The following is a 21205-nucleotide window of genomic DNA, read 5'->3' as shown; positions in this document are numbered from 1 at the left end:
CTCTAATACTTTTAGAAAATATATTAATAGCTTGAGAAGCAATACCAAATGTATCTGTGATTGTGATGCAGAAACCATTACTTCTACATTCTTCTCATAATTCAAACAATTTTACCCTTGAATCCGTTTCTCACCTGAAATCCATTAAAATTCCAAACAAAACATTATCTCGTCATCAATATTTTTTTTAAATCTACCTATTTGTTTAAATTCAAACCAATCATATTATATGGCATTAATTCATAGGAAAGAGATGAAATCCCAGATGTGAAGTCCCTATTGGGAGAATGGTAAAAGCTGGCTCTGTTGTCCACGTGATACACCCATTTAATTCTTTTGTCAGACTATTGCTTCACCACACCTAAGAGTCATTGAATTAATTTGTCAGACTATTATTGGTGACTTGCTTTACACTAAAAAATTAAAAAATATATATTTTTAATATAATTTAACTATTTAATTTAAAGTTAAAGTACTTATCATAATAAACTACCAATATCCACAATGACAAATAAAGTTCACTACAATACAATTTTAGAAATAAAAACTTTAAATATAATAGTATAAAATGAAACTCTTAATAATAACCGCGTAAATTCATAAAAAAGAAGTGTATAGAATACATATATTTTTCAATAAAATATACTTTCAAGTTTTTAAAAATCATTAACTGGTTTAACGAATTTTGTGTGTCCCGGTTCATCATACTAGTTAAAATCTATTTCGATTCGCCTACTCAACTAGATCACTGGAAATTTATAACAATATAGATGCATCCATTACTAAAGATAAGGAATGAAAAAAAATTGATATTGTTAATAAGATGGACCTATAGAACTATTGTATCATCATCTTCTTTCTTCTTTCGAGCAGGTTGTTAAGGTTTCACTGTGATCCTTCTGATCTTCGTGCTACTCCTTTGACTCTCAGTCTAGTCTCGAGTGAATGTCAAATGGGAGAAGTACATACAAAAGACACTCAGACGCTCAAGTCAGTAAAGAGGGTATTTGGCACTCGGGTATGTACAGTAATAAAAACGTACCTTTTTGCTTGAAATGTGCGCTATTTATATTATTTTAATGGGCTACCTTATTGGGCCCGATTATCACACTTATGGTTGTAACACCCTATAATTTACATATAACTATTACAATATCGGTTCTACATATTTCTATACAAGCTTACAGTTTTTCAAAATATTCCTAATACGTGATTAGGACATATAGAAATACAAGTATTTACAATATAAGTTTCAAAATCAATGCCTTAAAACTCTTCTGATCCTCAGACACCTGTAAGATCATCTGCTCGTGTACGTAGTACAGTCATCGCAGTTCAAACACAGCAAGAAAAGCAATGGTAAGCTAGTGAAAATAGAATTTTATAATATATGCAATTAAATCAAAAGAGAAAACCAAGTTACATGATCAATTTCTCAAATTATACAATCTTCTTCAAATCCCAACATTAAAACAATCACATCGATCTACAGATCCAAGATATTCAACAAACAACGTCTTCCGGAAGACCTGTATTAAGTAAGTCCTACCAGAGACTAACACCTGATCCAAAGATTACCAGCGAATCTAACAGAAAGGATCAGGGTAAGTTCAATACAACCCAAGCCGTGCATCTCATATGTCACGGTGTGCATGAACTCGCCCATCAGCTTCTCACCACCTGATATCTTAGTCTATGTGACTTAGATCATCAGTGAAGCTCGGAGATCTCTGTTACCACATAGGCATCAATACTTAATACACAACAAACATCAGTCCATACATTATCCCAAATGTATGAATTCAATTTCATACCATTCCGTCATACAATATCATTCAAAAAATTGATCCACAATATTCAAAAGTCTATTTGACATGAAAAAAATAACACTTTAATACTAAATCATCAAAATATAATATTTTTACAAATTTAAATAATATACAAACAAACAACCCAATATATAAACACACAACATTCCTGCAAGAGAAAATTGAATATTGGGACCACGTCCCTTCCGCATTCAGATCTTCTATCCTAGGGTGCTATTAAAAATTAAATTTAGCTTCCCTTACCTCAATTGCTTGCTTTCCAAGCAACTTTTAGAATTTTATTCCCCACCGTTTGGATAAGCTTCAAGATTTACGGGCCTAATGTAAATTATCCAAACAGAACAAAATTTCAGTATATAATATAATAAGTTGAGAGGATTAAACTTCTCAACTGACCCCACCAAGATTGATGACTAAATCCTAAGGAAAAACAGAGAACAAAGGATATTTAGAGTAAAAATGAACTTACTCTGTTTGAAAATCTGATCGGGTAGAAATGTTCCTGAACTCCTCAGCTACAGCGTGGTATGATCAGATTCTAAAATAGATGAAGATTGGGAGAAAAATTAAGAGAGAGGGAGAGAAGAGAATTGGATAGAGAGAGAAATGGAGATGAGGAAGAAAATGAAGGAGGGGTTCTCTGTTTCTGTTTTTTTTTTAAAGAAAAGGTGTTGTTACAATGGTTGCATTATCTAATTCTTAATGGTAATTTAGTTCCACTGACCTTAGTTTAAGCATTAATGATTAAGTGTGTCGGTCGCCTGATCGTCCGTGGGAGTCTCGATCAATTTGATCAGAGAGACCGAGTCTCGGTCACCTCGATCGGTTTATACCAGTACAAAATTACTAATGAAATGATTTTTATTTATAAAAATGGAACACATGTTATCATATTTATAACAACTCGGAGATCTTGTTTGACAACTCACACACATTGTTTGACAAACCAAGTTAGATTTTGTTGATGATTAATGAAATGTTTTTCTAATTAAGATTCATTTAGCTTTAACGTTAGTACATATTCAAACCGGGTTATTAACAAAAAGTTGGAAGATAAAGGTTACGGTGTGTGAGTGAGTGAGTGTGTATATGCCCCTTAATAAAGTCACAATCCCAAATAATTTCCCGTGATAAACGTTTAAATTATATTATATATTGACCACCGCAAAATTAGAATGGGGAAAAAATGGCGTACAAAAAAAGATAAGCATTGTGTACACATGATGTCTTTTATGTCTTAGTAAACGAGGTAATGAAACTTTCACTGTACAAATTTGTGATGTAATCTTAAGGTTTTTGGTGGTTAATATAGGTTAACATTGTGTCACAAAATCTTGAACAAGGTGGGTTGAATATGAGTACAAAAAATTTAGCCTGCATTAGTATTTGTAATGCGATCCACATACTTTTATAAGACGTTTGAGTTATTTTGGAACAATCAAGTGTTATTTAATTTATAATTAAGTGAAAATCTTGAGAAGTGTTTTTGAAGTGTAGGTGATGATGAATGATGAAGTAATATATTAATAACCACATGGATGAATCGTGGGTGGGAATGATAGATAAATAAAAATGCAATTTGATATTACATTACATTAGGAACCATGTGTAGCGCATGTGACTTGAATACCTTTATGGAGTATATAAAATAAATACATTAATCGGAATGAGTCAATTGAAATCGCTGCTAACATGGGTTACTGCTGCCGCAACCACTCATAATTAACTCTAACTTTTCTTTAATTTTTATTTCTTAATCCATCATTAAGACTTCTTTTCAATATAAAATTTAATACAATACTTCTAGACGTAAGTAATTAACCATAATATAATAAAACGTGATGTTAGAATATTAACATGACGCCCATACATTTTAACCTCGAGTGGAAAAGGCTTTTCCTCAATATAAATGATGCATAATTTAATAAAATGCAAGGTTTCTTCCTCTATATTAAAAAAATCCTACATTATCTAAGCATTAAGGTCAATGATGCATAATGTAATAGACTCTCCTCTCTTAACACACTAAAACCTTTTTTCAAGAAAAAAAAAGTTTATAATGGAGTTCGACAATGCCAAACAAACTAAAAAATATAACATCATATTATATAAAATGTTATTTTTTTTATTTAAATTACTGAAATGGATTAAACATTCCAAAGTATAATTCTGCAAATTAATTTCTCAAATCTTAGCTAGTAAAAATTTCATTTAAGCTAAACATGATTAGTGGGGTTGGATCGATTGAACCGGATAAGGTAAGTATGATTGAAAAAATGATAAGGAAATATACAACTACATAACTATGTTATATTAATATAAATATTTGAGTAAAAATATATTTATATATATGTATATCAATAGTTATGAAATAGTTACTATCAAACCTAACATGTGTATTATTATTATATGAAGGTTAGGTACCTGCTACCCTCGTCGAAAACGTGTTTCAAGTTGAAAGGACGTCACAATTTCACAGCATTGCATTCCAAACTTGTACTGGATGAAATAATGAATAAAACAGTGACAGAAAAATAATTTAATTTAATTTTAAACTAAAATATAAAATGTTACACAATCAAAATATTAAAATTACATAATTTTTAAAAATAAAAAGACCAAACATTTCTATTTTATAATAAGTATCAAAAGTGTGAATTGAATAAAATAAAGAGGCAAAATTATATTTGATTTTGTACCAGAGATTGTGAATTTTGTTAAAAAGATGTGTGAGTTTATAATAATGCATCCCTTGTATGATATATAAAATCTTCTAAAATTCAAGTTTGTTGATTCAATAATTGAAAAGCCTCTCCTAACCAACTCCCAATTCATGTTCATAAAAAAAGTTGAATCTAATAAACAAATAATTTATCTTCCTAGAACATGTTACCTTTCCCAGCAAATCTTTTTTCTCTCGTGGAGACCATGTCTACATGCACACTTCTCGTAGGTATTTCACCTTTAAGGCAACAAAAAGAACAATTAAAGTAGGATTAACACTAATTAAAAGGCATTTAATTCAGAAGTAGTTGTTTGTTTGTTTTTTCAATTTTGATGTGATATTGGTACCAACGTGGACAAAAGAAGACAAAAGACAGAAAGAAATACACATTTAATATTTAAAATTCAATTTGTATACTTCAATATGTGAAAAATGATTAGGTAAACTTTTATTACATGATATATGATTAATTATTTTTGGAAATAAAAACTTGTATGCAGCATATATAGAAACTAATTGAGATTATAATAAGTGAAGAGAGTGTGGACCATCCAATAATTGATCTAATTTTTGTCCTAAAAAAAGGGAAAAGTTTAAATAAAAAAAAAAAAAAGACTGGTGGACAGGGAGGTAGGTAGTAGGTTGGTGATGAAGTCAATACATAAATTGGAGTCCAACGTATCTCAGTGCATATTCAGCGTTCAAGGAAAAAAACATTGAACGAAGTAAAAAAAACATTGAACGAGAGAGCAACTCATAATGTCAGGAACCTCCAGGCCTCAGTTTGTTCTGTTTGGTTCTTCAATCGTTCAATTTGGTTTCTATGGTGAAGGTTGGGCTGCTAATCTTGCTCACGTCTATGCTCGCAAGGTACTTTTTCTTCTTCTCATTCTCTTTACAACTTAAATGCTAAGATTCAGATTAGATTAAGGAGTAGATTCACAAGAACTTAAAACCTTGATAGGGGTTCATTTCTTTGTATGGAAGAGTCTGATGCATTGGTAAAGAGATTTTGAGTTAGTTATATCTATGTTTATGTTAGACCACTTTGCTACTTGATTATTAGTTATTGTTGAGTTTTGTGTGTGCCTTGTTGGGAATGCTCAACCTCTTTTCTCTCTACTGAGAGCATTTTTTTACTGAAAGAAGAAAATCAGTTTTACATGAACCTAACAAATCCTATTTTTACATGACACAGGCTGATATAATTAATCGAGGATATGCTGGCTGGAATACAAGGCGAGCTCTGCAGGTTCTTGAAAAAGTTTTTCCCAAGGTATTCATCATCTCAGTGCTTCTGTTCAATGCAAAAATCTCCCCTTCAGAGTGAATTTTGTTCCCCTTTGTTCATTCTACTTAAAAGTAGTATTTGATTACTCTGAATCTCTGATCCTTGCTAAGGCTGTGTGAACTTGTTGAATTCAGGATGCCCGTGTCCAACCTTCATTGGTTATTATCTACTTTGGCGGTAATGATTCTTCTTTTCCTGACCCATCAGGCTTCGGTACCAGTGTGCCTCTGGAAGAATATGTTGAAAATATGAAGAAGATTATTAACCATATCAAGGTATTAACCATTTTTATTTTCCACCCTTTTCTTGTTATTCTTCTCACTGCAAAACTTTGACCCGTTTGTTAATGATTTGCAGAGCCTCTCAGAGACTACTCGCATTATTGTACTCAGTGCTCCTCCCATCAATGATGAAGTACTTAACATACAATTTGCAAGAAGGTGCTTATTGCCATTCAATTTTGATTTCATTATTATAAGATCTTAGAATTTTGACTCATTGTTGGAGTGAAACAGTAATGGGAAGCCATCGAGGACCAATGAAACTTGTCGAGTATATTCAGAGGCGTGTATGGATTTGTGTCAGGATATGAATATTAAGGCCATTGATCTGTGGACTACTCTTCAGAAAATAGATAAATGGCAAGATGCTTGTTTCATGTAAGTAAAGTCTGATACTTAGTTGAAAATGTTTAAATATGCATTTTCTTGTCTTGATCAGTTGTTTTTTGGTTTATAGCGATGGAATTCATTTCTCACCTCTGGGAAACAAGGTACTGTTCAAAGAGATAATGAAGGTACTGAAAGATGCAGAGTGGAAGCCTAGTTTGTATTGGAAATCATTGCCAAGTGAGTTTGACGAAGATTCACCATATGATCCATTTTTTGATGATGGAAGGCCATATAATAATATTTCCAATTGGATCCTCCCTGACAACCACCACTGGGAGTAGACTTGTATTTCTTTATTTACTGAATTATTTGAAGAAATCTTGAAATAAAACTACCATAATAGTTTCCTTGTGTATCATCATCATAAACTGGGGGTTCCATGGTTTCTCTATGTATGAATGTAATGAACTTTTGGTTGAAGTTTTGCATCTCTTCTTTCATGAGTGGATTCAAATAAAGTTCTGTATCTTCAATCTATCAGAGGCTCTGTTGTTTTAGCAAATATATTATGAAATCACATACTTAATTGGTCACAATAAAGAATAATTTAAGATATGTGACTTCAATGTATAAACTCTCTGACATGGATACATAAATACCCTTGATTCTTGTTGAAAAATCAATTGTCGTATCAACGTGCATAATGTACATAAGTACTCTTCCTCACTATGCTCACAAGGTACTTTTTTGTCTTAGTCTAATTATTTTTCTTTCTCTAAAAGATGATATCATCAGAGATGGGTGTTGATTTATTATTACTTGTGATCTTAAAAGAGATTTTGTCATGCACGATGGAACCATGCTGATTCAATTTGTTTTACGCCTCATATTGGTACTTTAAAATATTTGACTAATATATTATACCGATATTGGTGGATACTTGAATAACAAATAGCATTTAATATTTTTTTTAATTCAACACTAGAGTGGATATGGGAATTTAAAACTCCAATATAAAATCAAAAATTTAAATGATTAGATTAAAATTTATTTTAACTTCATCTTTAACATTGACAAATGGAAACATTGACAAATGGAACTATACTTTCTTATATGCTTTGAGATTATATATGCATGTAATTAATAGTTTGTTTGGATTAGAGAATAGATTTAAGGGAGCTGATTTAAGATGATTTGAATGAAAATTGTGAAGAGAGTGAGATTGTTTGAATTAAGGTAAATAGAATGAAAAATGTAGGAAAAGTTTTTAAGAATTTGTGAGTAAAATGATGAATATTATGATTTTTTTTAATTTATAAAAATGATGAGTATGATGACTTTTATATTTTATTATTTATTTTTATTAATAATATTATTAAATATTTTTATTATATAACAAAGATTACGTCATTATTCTCCTTCTTCTTCTTATCTTTTTATTTTCCTTCTACCTTCCCTTCTTCCTCTCCTTCTTCTCCAATTAAACAATTGTAATTAGAATTAAGAGCATTTAACGAATCAAGCACCATTCTCAAAACTCCAATTCTCACTCTTCGTAGAACATTCAACAATTTTGGCAAACCCATCACTATGGATCTCCTTGTTTTCGTCGTCAAACTATATATACGGTTTCATTTTCATAGTAGACAGACTTTATTGGATCGTCTAATGTTTGGTGCATATGGTTTGTATCTTAGATTTCGTTTTCATTTTTCGTTTTTGGGATAGACAATCTTTGTTTGATCGCCTAATGCTTCGTGTATACAATTTGTGTCTTTGTTTTTGTTTCGTTTTCGTTTTAAGGGTATGGTTAGGTTTTATGGTTAGGGTTAAGGCTAAGGTTAAGGTTTGAGGTTAGGATTTGGGTTTAGGATTATGGTAAAACATTAGGGTTTTCTAAACATACTTTAATCTACTAAACACAAATGAATTAAGTTGTAAATAGTATAAACTTTCAAAAACCAACAACCGTAAATATGTGCAAACGAAGACCCAAATCAACCCATAATCAAAGAAAACTAAAACCATAATCGATTATGGGGAATGAATAATTGATTATCCCATAAATTTACATGTATAATCGATTATCATGCGACCAACATCAATTATCCACTAAAATTTCACAATAATTGACTTTCATGTATATAATCGATTTTGCAACATCTGTATGACATAAAACATCGATTTTCTTAGGGGTGGCAATACAGGTTGACCCGTCCCGCATAGGACCCGCCCTGCATTTGGTCCGCAAAATGTGGGTCGGGTTGGCCTGCCACGCACAAGGAATGCAGGTTCATTTCACTGACTCGTCTCACGTAAATATTTTTTTTTAAATCATTAATTAAAAAAAACTTATTTTTGCTACTGAAAAAACTAAAATTTCAACCTCGTTTCAATTCAATTCATTCAATTAAGATAAAAATATAAAAGAATTTGGGTATGAGAATTGTTAGAAGGCTTGATTAAAAATAATTAAAGTTTTCTTTTGCATCTGTACCGGTAGGCACCGGACGAACACACGTGGCTGACCGACCCACCGTGGGGCCGAGGCAAATCTTCAATTTTTGAAGCTATAATGGTTGCGACAAGAAACAACAACGACGCTATGGCAGAACAAATGACTATGATTCAAACCCTCCAAACTCAGATGGAGGAACTGCGACAAAAGGGGATAGAAGACCATCGTCAACACGAAGAAGATAGATGCCGCCAAGAAGAAGAAATCGTCTTATTGAGAGAGCAGAATGCACGACTCCAACGACAGGTCGATAATCCCGAACGAGAAGGCCAATCCCATATGGCCGACCGAACCGCCTCTCGCATACCTACGCCGGCCGACACCAATCCTGCTTCCAGAGCTAAAACAGTCGAAAGAAAGTCAAGTAAAAGGGGTCATCCTTTTACAGACGAAATTATCACCACACCACTTCCTGACAAATGGAGAGGTCTCGCTATTAAACTCTATGACGGCTCGACCGACCCGGACGAGCATTTAAATGTCTACAAGACGCAAATGACTTTGTATACCACAGATAATAATGTGTGGTGTAAAGTATTCCCCACGTCCCTTCAGGGAGAACCTCTTACCTGGTTTACAAAGCTGCCTCCGAACTCCATTGACGACTTTGACATCTTAGCCGTAAAATTCTCCACTCAATATGCCACCAGCCGATCACATCACATGTCCTCCATGTCTCTCCTAGCGGTACAACAAGAAAAAGGTGAATCTCTCAAAACCTTTCTAGATAGGTTCAACAAAGCATGTATGCACATCCGAGGACTCAAGCAGGAAGTTGCATTGCACCATTTGGTCTCGGCCATCCGGCCGAGCCGTTTTACTGAGAGTCTCATCAAGAAGTCGCCTCAAGACATGGAAGACCTTCGAACTCGAGCAACCAAATTCATGCAAATCGAAGAACACATCGATTACCACCAACGGTTCAAAACCGTCGGATCCGGAGTCCTCAAAGACCAAACCCCGAACAAAGAAAGAGAAGTCGAGACCGAACGAACCGTCCGAACTACTCCAAGGTCCGACCGGAACAGAGGAGGCCGAATCCCCAGGTTTAACAGTTACACCCCCTTAACTGTGCCGAGGGGACGAGCCCTAGATGAAGCACTACAAACAGACTTAATCCCGATATTGAAGCAATATCAAACGTCACCGAATGCAGACACCGCTAAGCATTGTCAATACCATCGAAACTTTGGCCACACGACCGAAGGATGTCAGGCGTTGAAGGACAAAATCGAAGAGCTCATCCAGGCTGGTCATTTGAGGCAGTTCGTCAAGAGGACAAGGAATTCAAGATCCCCACCACGGAGTACCGACCATCCATCCTGTGGTGTGGACCGGTCATACCGTAACGATTACAAACACCGAACCGACCATAGCCAGGCTTCGCGGAAACGCAGTGAAAGCCCCGTTTGGCGTACACGCGCCCGCAGCATAAGTCCCGACCGAAACACCCGCCCTCGCCAACGAGTCCGCGAAGTCATCAACATGATTGTTGGACCCGTTAACTTGGGCGAACCGAACCACGAAGCAAATTATATAGCCGGTGGCGGGTGCTCAAATTCCGCCCGAAAGAAACATCTCCGGGAAATCCAGTCCGCTCATGCTACCACAAGGAGGCGTCCACACATACCTCCGATCACCTTCACTGACGATGACTTCACAGCTATAGATCCAGCCCAGGACGACCCTATGGTAATCACTGTAGAAATTGACAAGTTCGCAATTGCCAAGACTTTGGTCGACCAAGGTAGCTCGGTCGACATATTATACTGGGAAATCTTCAAGAAAATGCGCATCCCAGAATCAGATATTCAACCCTATAACGAACAAATTGTAGGGTTCTCAGGTGAACAGGTCGACACTAAGGGGTATATAGACTTATATACAACCTTTGGTGAGGAAGACGATCTCCACAAAACAATAAACGTACGATATCTTCTGGTCAACGCCCAAACTTCCTACAACATCCTGCTCGGTCGTCCGTCCATCAACAGATTAAAAGCCATTGTTTCCACCCCACACTTAGCCATGAAATTCCCTTCGGCAAATAACGACATTGCAACAATCCATGTCGATCAAAAAACCGCTAGAGAATGTTATGTCACAAGTTTGAAAAGTGAGCCAACTCAACGACTCTACACAACCAATCCGGACGACCGACTCCCACAAAAACGAGGACGATCCCCCACTCGGCGTTCCGGACGGCACATGTCCCGTCGTCAGATGATAGCCCTTCTTGATCTCGACCCTCGTATGGACGATCCCCGTATGGAAGCAGGAGAAGACTTGCATCCATTCCCGCTTCGCGATGATCGCCACACTACGCATATCGGCACTTCGCTGAAACCGGACGACCGAATGGCCATCAGTACGACACTTGTTAAAAATGCCGATTTGTTCGCCTGGACGGCCGCTGATATGCCTGGCGTAGACCCACAGGTTATCACTCACTAATTATCACTGTATAAAGAGGCTAGGCCAATAGCTCAAAAGAAAAGACATCTAGGCGAGGAACGACGCCAAGCCGCACGTGACGAAGCCGATAAATTGTTACAAGCTGGATTCATTCGGAAAGCCCATTACACCACATGGCTAGCCAACGTGGTTATGGTAAAGAAAGCGAACGGAAAATGGCGAATGTGCGTTGACTACACAGACCTCAATAAGGCATGCCCAAAAGACTCTTACCCTCTGTCTACCATTGATCGTCTCGTTGATGGAGCGGTCGGACATCACATCCTAAGCTTCCTTGACGCCTACTCAGGTTATAATCAAATCCAAATGCACCCGGCCGACCGAAAGAAGACAGCCTTCATGACTGATTCCGATAATTTCTACTATGAAGTTATGCCCTTTGGACTCAAAAATGTCGGGGACACTTATCAAAGACTAATGGACCATGTATTCCACGACATGATCGGCAGGAATGTTGAAGTCTATGTCGATGACATCGTCGTCAAGTCCGACTCATGCAAACAACATATTGCTGACCTAAAAGAAGTTTTTCGAGCCCTCCGCCAACACCAGATGCGACTCAATCCTGACAAGTGTGCGTTCGGCGTCGAGGGGGGGAAGTTCTTAGGTTTTATGCTAACTCATAGAGGCATAAAAGCTAACCCCGAGAAATGTAAAGCTATCTCCGAAATGAGAAGTCCCAACTCCATTCAGGAAATTCAGAGACTTATCGGCCGACTCACCGCTCTATCCAGATTTGTTCCTAAACTTGCCGAACGAACGAGGCCCATCGTCCGACTATTGAAAAAACCATCCCGCTTTGAGTGGTCGACCGAATGCGAAGAAATTTTCCTCCAATTGAAAACTTTTCTATCTTCCCCGCCGGTCATCCAGAAACCGGACGCCCGAGAGCCCATTATAGTCTACCTCGTCGTTTCACACGAAGCCGTCAGTTCAGTCTTAGTGCAAGAAATTAATTTTGAAGAACGGCCAGTTTATTTCGTCAGCCGCGCCCTCCATGGCGCCGAAATCCGATACCAAACGATCAAAAAGGTAGCTATGGCTCTCATCATTACCGCCCGACGAATGCGTATGTATTTTCAAAATCATCGTATTATTGTTCGGACAAATTACCCCATTGTAAAGATTCTCACTAAGCCAGATTTAGCCGGACGAATGATCGGATGGACGATAGAACTATCTGAATTCCATATTCAGTACCAACCACAAGGAGCCATCAAGTCGCAAGCTCTTGCTGACTTCGCAGCCGAACTCACTCCTTCCTCAGCCGAGACTGAACAGTCATCGTGGATCCTATACGTGGACGGCTCCTCCAACGAAAGGTCGTGCGGCGCTGGATTCGTTTTGAAAGGCCCCGGCGAGATTGTCATCGAGCAAGCCCTAAAATTCGACTTCAAAACTTCAAACAATCAGGCCGAATATGAAGCCATTTTAGCCGGTCTACGCCTCGCTTAAGAATTGGAAGTCACTAAGTTAATTTGTAAAAGTGATTCCAAGCTAGTCATCGGTCAACTTAATGACGAATATGAAGTTAGAGAAAGCTTTTTACAGCGATACTATCACTTAGTCAAACAGTCGATGAGCACCTTTTCTGAAATTTCCATGCAGCACGTTCGATGCGATCACAATACTCGTGCGGACGCCTTGTCCCGTTTGGCAACCACGAAGTGTAATGGAATGCATAGGTCGGTCATCCATGTTACGCTTACACGCCCAAGCATCGACCTACAGGAATGCCTAACGACCGACGCGGAATCTACTTGGATTACCCCGGTTAAGCAATATTTACTCGACGACACATGTAGTCCTCTCGGCGAAAAAACCATGAAGCTGCAGGCCGCCCGTTTTGTCTTAATTGGCGACGACCTTTATCGCCGAGGTTATACCCAACCACTCCTTAAATGTTTGACACCTGACCAAGCTTCCTATGTCGTCCGAGAGTTGCACGAAGGAATTTGCGAAACTCACTCCGACGCACGAATAATGGCAGCCAAAGTATTCCGGGTCGGATACTACTGGCCGACCGTCCAAGGCGACTGCACCAATTTCGTCCAAAAATGTCTTAAATGCCAAAAGTTTGGCACTTTGTCCCATCAAAAACCTGAGGAACTTTATTTTATGTTATCACCTTGGTCGTTCGTTCAATGAGGTATGGACATCATTGGCCCTTTCGCCCCCGATAAAGGCCAATGTAAATTCTTACTGGTCGGCATTGATTACTTCACCAAGTGGATCGAAGTCGAACCTCTGACCGCGATCACCGCTCGCAATGTCCAAAATTTCATCTGGAAAAATATTGTTTGTCGTTTCGGCCTCCCACAGATCATCATCACCGATAACAGTCGGCAGTTTACTGACCGGACGTTAGCTGAATTTTACGAGAAACTCCACATCAAACACATCGCCAGTTCGGTCGAACACCCACAAACAAACGGCCAAGCAGAAGCCGCCAACAAGGTCATTTTGAACGAGTTGAAGAAACGTCTTGGCCCAGCCAAGGGTAACTGGACTGAAGAACTCCTAGAAGTCTTGGGGGCATATCGTTGTACCCCTTAGACGACCACACAAGAAACGCCATACAGCCTAACGTATGGCACTGAAGCTATGATCCCCGTCGAGATTGGAGAACCCTCTCTCCGCCGACAAACCCTTGATCTTGATCTAAACAAGGAAAGCCTCTCGGTCGGCCTCGATCTCATCAACGAACTTTGGGACAAGTGTAGAATTAGAGAAGAAGCATGCAAAATTCGGGCGACCAGACGATACAACTCCAAGGTCAAACCAAGACTATTCCACAAAGGCGACTTAGTATGGCGAATGCGGAGTAGCGCCCGGAAGGAAGGAGGCAAGTTCTCTAGCAATTGGGAGGGACCATTCCGCATAGCAGATACGACAGCTGGTGGAGCCTATTACTTAGAACATTTATCTGGGAAGGACATACCGAGAACGTGGAATGCCACGCATCTCAAATTTTATTACAGTTGAACTTAATAAAAGTGTACTATTTCCTCGCTCGGTCGATTTTTCCCTAAGGAGGGTTTACGACCGAGAAGATTTTAACGAGGCACTATAAAATCAGTCTCCTATTCCTTTTATTACTCTCAATTTATGCCTCGTTCGGCATCCGAATTAACATTAATTTAACGTAATCGGAATTATTTATGCCTCGTTCGGCACCATAATTAACTTGTTACTTTAACAATGAGAAATTATTTATGCCTCGTTCGGCATCAGAATTAACATTAACGTAATCAGAATTATTTATGCCTCGTTCGGCATCAGAATTATTTATGCCTCGTTTGGCATCAGAATTAACATTACTTTAACATAATCGGAATTATTTATGCCTCGTTCGGCATCAAAATTATTCAGAATTATTTATGCCTCGTTCGGCATCAGAATTAACTTATTACTTTAACGAAATCACAATTATTTATGCCTCGTTCGGCATCCGAATTAACTTATTACTTTAACGTAATCAGGATTATTTATGCCTCGTTCGGCATCAGAATTAACTTATTACGTTAACGTATTCAGAATTATCTATGCATCGTTCGGCATTACCTATGTCTCATTCGGCACTCGAATTCAAAATCATTACTTATATATAAACCACACCATGTTTAGAAACTAATTCGGCCTACGCATCATACATACTAGCTAAAATTATAAATATACAAAATGCAAAGTGTATATTGCCCACATGCCGGGTCCAGCAATTTTCTATGGAACATTGTTCATTAATTCTTCAAATGAGGCGTCCGGCTGTGGGCCAGGAGTCTCCGCCTCGGCCTCCTCATTTGAGCTATCATCAGGGTTGGCCGGCACCAGCTTTCCGTCCACTACTATCTTCTCTATATCGTACCGGTCGTCCTCCAAGGGTGCTCCATGCAGACAGGCCACTTGTCCGATGCCCAACCGAAAATATTCTTTGCTAATGCGAAGCATGAAGTCTTGGCACTTAGCCACTTCCGCTTTCAACGCCTCCTCTCGGTCGGCACCCTCCTTTAGTAGCGCCTCGAGGTTCTTCGTCAGTCCCTCTTGCGCTTTCACGGCCGCCTGCTTCTCCTCCACTTGGGCCTTCAATTTTTCCACCATCTCCGCCGACGCCTTTGCAGCTTGATTGGCCTCAGTTACTTCCTTCTTCAAGCGGGGAACGGTGACGGTCATAACTCTCTCGAGCTCCTCGATCACCGTCCGGCTCGCCACAAGCGCCCGGCTTTGCAATTCTAATGTCTCCACCATCAACTTTGTCGTAGGGATGGTGGAAAGCACTTCGTTCTCCTCGGCCGTCAGCTCTGTTTGTAAGTGGGCCGCTATTTCCAGGTCGGCCGTTAACAGAGACGGTTCAGCAACCGTTCGAGAAGGCCCCGGTCGGCCTTCTTGATTTCCCTTAGGGGGTCGACCCCTTTTCTTCGTTGCGGTCGCAGCCGTGGCCCCCGCAGCAGGCACCACTGAAGTCGGTCGGGCAGCTAACGCCCCACTCGTCTCAAGGGAACCCGCCTGTCGGTTCCTCTGTTGACGCAAATTGTTCATATATTCGTTCAGCGAGGCGTCCGTCCGTGTCATGATCTCTGCAAAACACACAAGAATTAAACACTATTAATGAAGTTATTCAATCCCAACACAATTACAATCACAAACCAATAAAATCCGCCCAGGGATCGAACGACGCATATAGTGCAATTATTTCCCTTGTTGGCAACTTATGAGGGAGTTGGTCAAACACCACCATAACGGCCTTATCCAAAGCTGACAGGGCCGTACGGGAACTAGCGTTAAGCACAGTCGGATTCTGGGTCCAATGGAATGGAAACTTGGTAACATCAACATTATAAAAATACTCTCGGTCGTCCGGCTCGACAAATATCTTGAAGTATCGTTCCTTGAAGTTCTTGTAAGATGTGGTAAAGGCTGCAAAGCGCACACTCCCCGGACGGCTCGTCAATGACACCCAACTTACCGGGGTGACCGAATTTGTGTTATAATAAAATAAAAACACTTCCGCTCTGGGTGTCAAATTAAACAGTTGACACACCATTCGGAAGGCCTGCATGCACGCCCATGAGTTCAGATGAAGTTGGGTTGGAGCTAAGTTAAGAAACCGTAGCACGTCCATCGTGAACTCATCGAACGGCAAGGTCACTTTCAAATCGGCAAACAACGTACTATAAACGTAAAAGAAATCAACCGGAGCGTTCTCCCTTCCATGACAGACACGGTCGGTATACCCACATATTTCAGCAATTACAATATCCGAAGGTAATCCCGACCGCACGACAGAAGCCCTTGCCAGCACTTTATCCAGGTCGTCCGGTTTCCTAAAGACAGTAGGTATATTCCTAACACTAATATCTACCCACTCATAGTTCGGACCCATTGACCCACTCGTACTCTCGCCACTTCCGGACGATGACTCCCCACTCTCGCTCGACTCTCTACTACCTACTCTATTTGAAGAAAGTTGAGACGACATAACTAACCTTTCGTTCACGAATCCACACCTCGGTCGGCAACTACAGATCGTACAAGCAACTCGCAATGTGAACTCGGCGATCGGAGCAACTCGGATTCCGAACTCAAGGAAACGTGATATCTCTGCAACTGGAAGCACTATTTATAGCACTCCCCTCTCACCCTCATCCGTCAGATTCCCACTCATCCTACGACCCATATCAGCCGGAAGTCGAAGCGTCGCTTAATCTACACCGCCGGATCCATCTCCGCCGCCTTCGACAAAAAGCGAACGTCCCGTCATTCCGTTAAATTTATTGTCTGACACCTCGAAAGGCACAACAATCATTACGACTCTTCGGCTTTTATTCACCTCGAGCCTGGGGGGCAAGTGTACCGGTAGGCACCGGACGAACACACGTGGCCGACCGACCGAACGCATAATAAATGTAAGTGGACTCATGACAAGCTAAGGTGGTTAAGATACACCTCCGAAGAATAAGGAATACGCGTTGAAAGAAGATATGTTCCCCGGGTATTCCGGAGCACGACTGGCAAGACCTATCCATAACCACCCTGAGCCCAAGGGATAGAAAGCCCATTAGGCAATCCTATAAATATTGTGCTCAAGCCAGAGAAAGGTACGTTTTCATTCACTTACTAAACCACACTTAGAATCTCACACTTACTTGAGCGTCGGAGTGCCTTCGCAGGTACCCTCCCCCGCCCAACCGAAGGAGACACCAAGAAGGAGCGACCGACCGAAAGAGAAGAAGACCGACACGTCAGCAACTACACTACATCAACCGACCGTGCCTGGGCCCCATCTCTCCACTCAGGTACAACATCTATTTTTCCTCTCTCTCTCTCTCTCTCTCTCTCTCTCTCTCTCTCTCTCTCTCTCTCTCTCTCTCTCTCTCTCTCTCTCTCTCTCAGGTACAACATCTATTTTTCATCTTGGCCCGTGCGAGCTGCGGGTTATGCGGGGCGTGCCTAAGTAGGCCAGCGGGTTGAAATAAGCAACACGTCTTCCACCTCTGTGAATGCTTAAATGATAAATGTGTAAAAAAATGTTCTTAGTTCCAAAACCTATGGTATTTAATGGGGGTTTTGAAACTCATGGTATTTTACATAGGTTTCGAAACCTATGATATTTTATAGAGGTTTAGAAACTTATGGTATTTTATGGAGGTTTTGAAAACATATGATATTTTATGGAGGTTTCGAAAACCTGTGGTATTTTACAGAGGTTTCGAAACCTATTTATTTTATGGAGGTTCCAAAACCCATGATATTTTACAAAGATTTTAAAACTCATGGTATTTTATGAAAGTCCTAAAACCCATGGTATTTTACGGAAGTCCTAAAACTTATGGTATTTTACAGAGGTTCTTAAACTCGCAGTATTTAATGAGGGGGTTTTTAAAGACTTTTCCTTGGAGTTTAAAAAAACCCCGAGGAACACATTTTCCATGGATGGTTTAGCGGGGGAAACTGCAATCCTAGATAAATGACTTAGCGGATGTTTAACTCTTGGTAATGTAAAAATAAACCTTCGTTAAAACAATTTTTTTCTTGTAGTGATATCTAATTAACTACCAACTTAAAATGTTTCTAATTTTAAATTAAAAATTATTTTAGAATTTAAAGTAGTTAATAACTAAAATCTTGATAGTTAATGTTGAATACCAATTTAAAAAATATTTTATAAATTTCTATTAATAATAGACATTATTTTAAATAATAATATTTATATATTTACGTATTTAAGATTTATATCTTTTAATTTTAATAATGATTGTAAAGTCATTGTATTACAATTACTAGCACGAAAGAGGCACTTCATGCCTCACCGCTATATTTTTTTAATAAAATAAAACAAATAATAATTGTTACATAAAAAGTAACAAGTGATTTCTATAATATTCTACTCCTAAAAGATGTGAGTGATTTATAACGTATGTACCATTATGAATATCCAATATTCAGATAGTTTATTCTTATTTTAAAATATAATTGAAAATAAAATATGAATATGAATTATGTATATTTAACGAGGAAATATTTTTATTTACTGTTATAGTTTTATTAATTTTATAATATAATTAATGGTAAATGAATATTTGTACTAAGTAGGATAATTTTTTTTATATATTATCGTATATTTAATAAACTTTTATAAATTTAATTTTTAATCAATATGTAAAATATTAATCAATAAAAAATAATGGGTTAGAAAATGTGTTCTCATATCTTCGGTTAAAATGGATTTGAATGATTACTTTCAAAATAAAAAAAATTAAATAGTAAACATTAATTGGCATATTTATATATAAGAGGATTTGGTTATACAATATTGCTCATGCATTTATAGTAATTGTTACTAAATAGATTGACTTTTTATGTTTTATAATAAATAGTATTTTAGCTATACGTGATAGTTTTGTTTTTTTTCGTAATAAGTAGTATTTTAGTCTGTATACTCTATCAAATAAATATTTATTTATACATGTAAATTTATTACGAAAATTCTTTTTAAAATATGTTATAACCAAACTATTCAAATTACAACTGCAATAATAAATTATATCAAGTTATTCATTTTCATTTAAAATTAAAAGAGAATAATATATATATATATATATATATGTATGTTTAATGTTAAAAAGATAAGATGACACATATGGTATAAATATTGGGAATATATTTGAATTTTAAAGATAGAATATATATTTCAAATTACTTTATGATATTCAATTTCAACTTGTTAAATTATTTAGTTGATATCAAAGAATAAAAAAACAGCATATTAAGATAGAATATATATTTCAAATTACTTTATGATATTCAATTTCAACTTGTTAAATTATTTAGTTGATATCAAAGAATAAAAAAACAGCATATCTACAATATGTTTATGTTAAACTATTCACATAATATTAAATGCATAAAAAATATATTAGATGTTTGTTAAGAGAATGAAATTGATAACTTCATAAAACAATTTTTTTAAGAATAAATAAATAAGAGAGTGAAAATAATACTGAAAACATAGTCGGTCTTACATGTTTAAATACAGACGATTGTTTTAAAAAAAATATTTATTTCTTAATTCATTGATAATATAATTTTTTTTATATTAATACTGTAGAAAAATTAGTAATCATATAGTTACTTTCATCATCAAAGCAAATATAGTAGTAGGTACAAAAATTAATAATTTGCAAAATATTATAATTTTTTTATTTTATTGTTCTCTTAAAGTCTATTACTTACCAATGAATTTTTAAAAAATGTATTAGAAAAAGAAACAATTTTATTCACACTAATAAATAATTTAACAACTCACGTACCATTTCTTACCTAAAACCCAAACACTAATATATCCTAAAGAAATACAAAATCAAAATGAAAACTGGGTTAACACTAATATATTTTAAATGGTATGTATATTTTTTGGCTGCTTTGAGTGTGTGCTTATATAATAAAAACTATTTTAGTTAGAATTTTATATAACAATTCTACTTTAAAAGGTAATTTCGAGCTTTTTTTATGCAATCAAGATAAAAATATTTTTCCCGTTAAGAATTACACTGAAGAACATGCAATTTTTAATATTTAAGAAGGACATTCTCGTTTAAATATCTGCTTAGTGTCTCGTAAATTATTTTCTTTATCATTTCCCAATAATAATTATTCAAGAAGTTATTCACAGTAAAATTAGTAACATACAAAAACAAAGAAATATTTTATTGGTATTTAGCTTATTTACAATAAATAATAAATATTTATGTTATACGACTAAAATTTATAACAACTTCATATTTTTATCGAGTGAGTTATTTTTAAATTACTGGTTATCATAAATTTAACAGACTATATTTTAGTTAACGATAAATAGTGAAAACACGTGTTATCGCTTTTGTATATTATTCTTTTATGATAAAAAAAGTTAATACAATTAAAAAAATAATTTATAAAGCTAAAAAGTAATTATCACAATAAAAGTATATACATATAAAAAGGTAATTATAAAAATCCATAGTTTTTATTTGTAATTACTATTGTACCCATTGATACCGAAAGACTTGAGAAGAAATCATATTTCTTTTACTATAAATATTTGGTTGTGTTGAATGAGTTCTAAAGATAATATTTTTTTTTTACCAATTTGTTTTTTTGGACTGTGTTATATCATTAAAAAAAATAAAATTGATAGAAACTTAGAAAATAAAAAACTTTATTTATCGATAAAAAGGAGAGAGATCTTTTTTTCAAACTATACCCATTTTTAAGATCGGG

At 36.7% G+C, this 21205-nt stretch overlaps 1 protein-coding gene and 1 long non-coding RNA gene across 2 annotated transcripts; one reads left to right on the top strand and one right to left on the bottom strand.

Moving 5' to 3' along the window:
- Positions 1-1162: 1162 nt before the first annotated feature.
- LOC137823335 (uncharacterized) lies at positions 1163-2424 on the bottom strand. The gene is made up of 3 exons (XR_011083112.2): positions 2299-2424; positions 2073-2147; positions 1163-1304 (listed from the first exon to the last, which is right to left on the bottom strand). It is a non-coding gene; the product is annotated as an uncharacterized LOC137823335 (long non-coding RNA).
- Positions 2425-5068: 2644 nt separating this feature from the next.
- Positions 5069-6999, top strand: LOC137827274 (GDSL esterase/lipase WDL1). Its single transcript, XM_068633560.2, has 6 exons — positions 5069-5424; positions 5753-5830; positions 5980-6120; positions 6203-6285; positions 6361-6504; positions 6584-6999. Exons 1-6 carry the CDS (start codon positions 5314-5316, stop codon positions 6795-6797), a joined length of 771 nt encoding a protein of 256 aa, XP_068489661.1. The 5' UTR covers positions 5069-5313; the 3' UTR covers positions 6798-6999.
- The last annotated feature ends 14206 nt before the right edge of the window (positions 7000-21205 follow it).

This window comes from Phaseolus vulgaris, chromosome 8 (assembly GCF_051622355.1).
Source record: "Phaseolus vulgaris cultivar YP4 chromosome 8, ASM5162235v1, whole genome shotgun sequence".
Classification (NCBI taxonomy): domain Eukaryota; kingdom Viridiplantae; phylum Streptophyta; class Magnoliopsida; order Fabales; family Fabaceae; genus Phaseolus; species Phaseolus vulgaris.
Note: the sequence above shows the minus strand (reverse complement) of the source record. Positions and strands in the feature narration are given on the sequence as shown.